Source organism: Cyprinodon variegatus, unplaced genomic scaffold, assembly GCF_000732505.1.
Source record: "Cyprinodon variegatus isolate N-32 unplaced genomic scaffold, C_variegatus-1.0 Scaffold631, whole genome shotgun sequence".
Classification (NCBI taxonomy): domain Eukaryota; kingdom Metazoa; phylum Chordata; class Actinopteri; order Cyprinodontiformes; family Cyprinodontidae; genus Cyprinodon; species Cyprinodon variegatus.
Genome location: NW_015151084.1, coordinates 49,200 through 52,679, shown reverse-complemented (window position 1 = coordinate 52,679; position 3,480 = coordinate 49,200). Strand labels below are relative to the sequence as shown.

The window sequence follows — 3,480 nt, the reverse complement described above, 5'->3', positions numbered from 1 at the left end:
CACACACACACACATATATACATACACACACACACACATATATACATACACACACACATATATACATATACACACACACACAAAAATAAAAAAAAGTAAGGAGCAACACAATTTAAGATTTGCTTTATTTGTTTATTAGATGTTAAACTCCACAATGAAACAAAATAATTTACTCATGGTGTACATGAAAGTAGAACACATCTATTAGGGTCATAAAGGAAGGAAGGACGGGGGGTTGGGGGGGCTGGAGGAGCATCTTCTGGGTGGGAATGAAAAGACGAGGAAAAAAAAAAAAGTCCAGGTTTCAGAGCCGTATATATATTCCAAACCCCATCAGAACACCCACCTCCTCTCAGAAACATATACAATCCCTGAACACCGTTTGTTTTTCTTTTTTCCTGCCTGACATTTTTTTTTTTCCATTTCCTGGTTTTAAACAGCTTATAAAACAAGTTTGGAGGAGAATGATGTAATGCTATCCATCCAATGTAAGTGCTTTTTGTGACACATTCACACACGCTCACACGCTTCTAAACATTCTCTCACCGATTTATACTTCTTTTTTTTATTGTGCTGATAAAAAGTGTTTCATCCAACTCAAAAGCAATGGAGTGTGATGTTTGCATGCGTTATTTCTCAGAGACATTCCGTCGTGTTTCTCAGGCGTCCCTCACTCAAAAGTAACCCACATGCATAATTAGCTGCATGACGTCTGTCCCTATACTTTTGAATGTTTACATGCGCCAAGCTATTGCATAGAACTCAGGGCTCCTGGACTCCCTTCCCACCATGTTTATGCAATCAACAATGGCTTCGATTTTATTCTTTAAATTGAAATTAAAACAGATAGCTCTACATTAATGACAGTCATTACAGCCGTATGCTTGAAAACAACTTCTGTCACCAATTTCTGCTCTACCCCAAACAAAAAAAAACAAAAACAAACATTAATGCATCACTGCACTGTCACAGGTCTGAGTGTAGGTTATGCTTACATTAAAAAATTCCTGAGTATCTTGACTGTTAAGGAAAGGGGACAAGACCCTGAAGTTAAGTTTGCTTCATTCCACTACTTGAAGGTGTTTTTTTATTTTTTTTTTTGTTTTAAAGTACCACTTGCCTGAACTAAAATTCGCACTTTAAAGTGGAAGCCGCATCTTTTTGCGTAGACAGCGCATGACGACACAAACAAAAGGATGATTTCACTAATCTGTGCTTCACCTTCGTGGTGCTCGTGGCAATTAGGGTTACTTATATTATTATCCTCGTTATCTTTATGAAAAATAAATTACATTTTAGGAAGAAAAATAATCATTTTTTTTTAAATTAGAGTAATTTTTTTTTAATCCTAGCGAGGGGTTTGTTTAAAGGTTTTCAGATTATTTCCATCTTTTGAGATTCTGCAGCTGTTTCCTGTTTCTCTGAAATAAAAAATTGTACTACACTCAGGCTGAACCAGTGTCTTCACAAGTTCTACACCACCACACACAAAACAGAGAGACATGAATCAATATTTCAACAGGATATATTGTAAACCCAAAGAAAATGAAAAACACACCTCACATTAAAAAAAAAAAAAAAAAGCGTTGAGTACTTCCTGTTGGTTTTTGGTTTGACGTTTCCTACCGAGTCCACCGGCGCAGCGTGGACCGTCTGCAGAGATGTTTCCGCCGCAGCCTTTAGCGGCCGGTTCTGGTCGGAATAAACGACGCAAAGCGAAAGAACTGGTCAGTCTAAAGGTTCTCGTTCAAATCTTTGCAATAAAAAAAAAACAAAACTACGTCAAAAAACTTTATTAGTGAATTCAAAAAAAGATTTTTGGAACATAGCACCGAAATTTTGTACCATAGAATTCACCAAAATATAAGAATAAAAGGAAAAACTAAAATGTCTGTAGTCTCACCACCTCCTTTTTTCTGTATTTTATGAAACCAATTTGAACAGAATTGCAGTTTGAATTAAACTATTTGCATTTCCCCCCCAAAAAAACTCTGATTAATGGTTTTCTTTTTAAGATTTACCTCACAAACCACACTATATCTACTACTATCTCTTTAAAAGACTATCACCATTCAGAAATCAGACAACTTTTCACACACAGGGAAAGCGGAGGATATTCAGAAAGCTCAACACATTCTCTACTTCACATTCAGAAAGTTGTACAAACTAGATCAATTAAATCTGAAATCGTTAGGGAACTAAAATAAAAACCTCTACTCTGTCCTTTATTCTCTCTCTGAAGTCAACGTGGAAAGTAGAGGATGTGATAGCGGTCGATTTACGCGACTAAAAACAGGAGTGCGGCTGGCTGGACGGACAGAGGAACATGCGCAACCATTCAGACGGCACCGCCCGCCGGAACCTGGTTCCCTGTCGGAACGGTGGGAACAGAACCCCAAAAAAAAAAAAAAACTAAAGAAATCAAAAACGTTTCTACAAGCTAAGTGGGAGATTTGAGAAAGGACCGGTGTGCAGAATAATCATGGCATCACTCACAGACAGAACTTTTTTTTTTTTCTTTTTTCAAAGTTTTCTTTTTTCACTCATTTTGTTGATCTGATTGTTGATTACACAAGTTTTTTTTTTCTTCTTGTTTTTGTTTTGAAGTTAGTAAATGAAAAGCCAACAGGGTTATGCGTTGGGGGGTTTTGGAGACGTTTCTCAGATATTAGCCTACGTTAGGGTTTGTTTTTTTTCCTGAATCTTTTGCTGGTTAGACGTCCAGTCCCAAGAACAGAGGAAGCTCTTCTCTTGGTGAAAGATGCTCTCTGATGAACTGGACAGGTCAGACGTTGCTGCTCCCTAGAGAGAAAAGAAAAGCATCAAAGTGAGGGTGGAGGTTGGAATAGTCCAACTGCAAGCCGAGCGCTCCACACAGAGCCAGTCGCTCACACAAACATAGCGACTTCCTCAAGAAGTAAACAGCTCAAGTCATTTTTGCTCAAATTAAGTGTATTTTTTCTTGAATTGAGGAGGTAAGTGAGACACTTTGCCAATGGAACAAGACAATTTACATTTAAAATAAGAAAAATAACTATTGCTTTTTCTTATTTCAAGTGTATATTATCTAATTATCTTATTTTAGGAGTAAAAATACTCATTCCATTGGCAGATCATCTTCTTTGGCTGCTCAAATTAAGGGTAAATACACTTAATTTAAGACATCTTTTACTTATTTCTAGATGTTTTTTGCAGCGTGGTGCTAAAAATTAACCACCAGCAGAGGTTGACTTTTTTTCCCCAGCAATGGCCTTAATAATGTCCCTCCCTCTAATAAAAACCACTAAGAAGGAAGAACCAGCTTTGACTGCAGTTCTGTTCGTGCATTTCAGTTTAATTCAGCTTATTTATTAAGCAACAATTAGCAACATGTCATCTCAAATGTTAACTGAATTCAGCCAGGACCCAGGAAGCTCTGCTCTCTGGAGGGTGAACTTTCACCTCAGTCTCTAATCCAGGGTTCTGCAACCTGTGGCTCTT

At 37.4% G+C, this 3,480-nt stretch overlaps 1 protein-coding gene across 1 annotated transcript in view; it reads right to left on the bottom strand.

Moving 5' to 3' along the window:
• Nucleotides 1-419: 419 nt before the first annotated feature.
• Nucleotides 420-3,480, bottom strand: part of kiaa0232 (KIAA0232 ortholog) — a 27,681-nt gene continuing 24,620 nt past the window's right edge. The window contains exon 8 of the mRNA XM_015393234.1: nucleotides 420-2,802. Coding sequence (XP_015248720.1) covers nucleotides 2,786-2,802 — 17 coding nt within the window. The 3' untranslated portion in view covers nucleotides 420-2,785. The remainder of the gene's footprint in view (nucleotides 2,803-3,480) is intronic.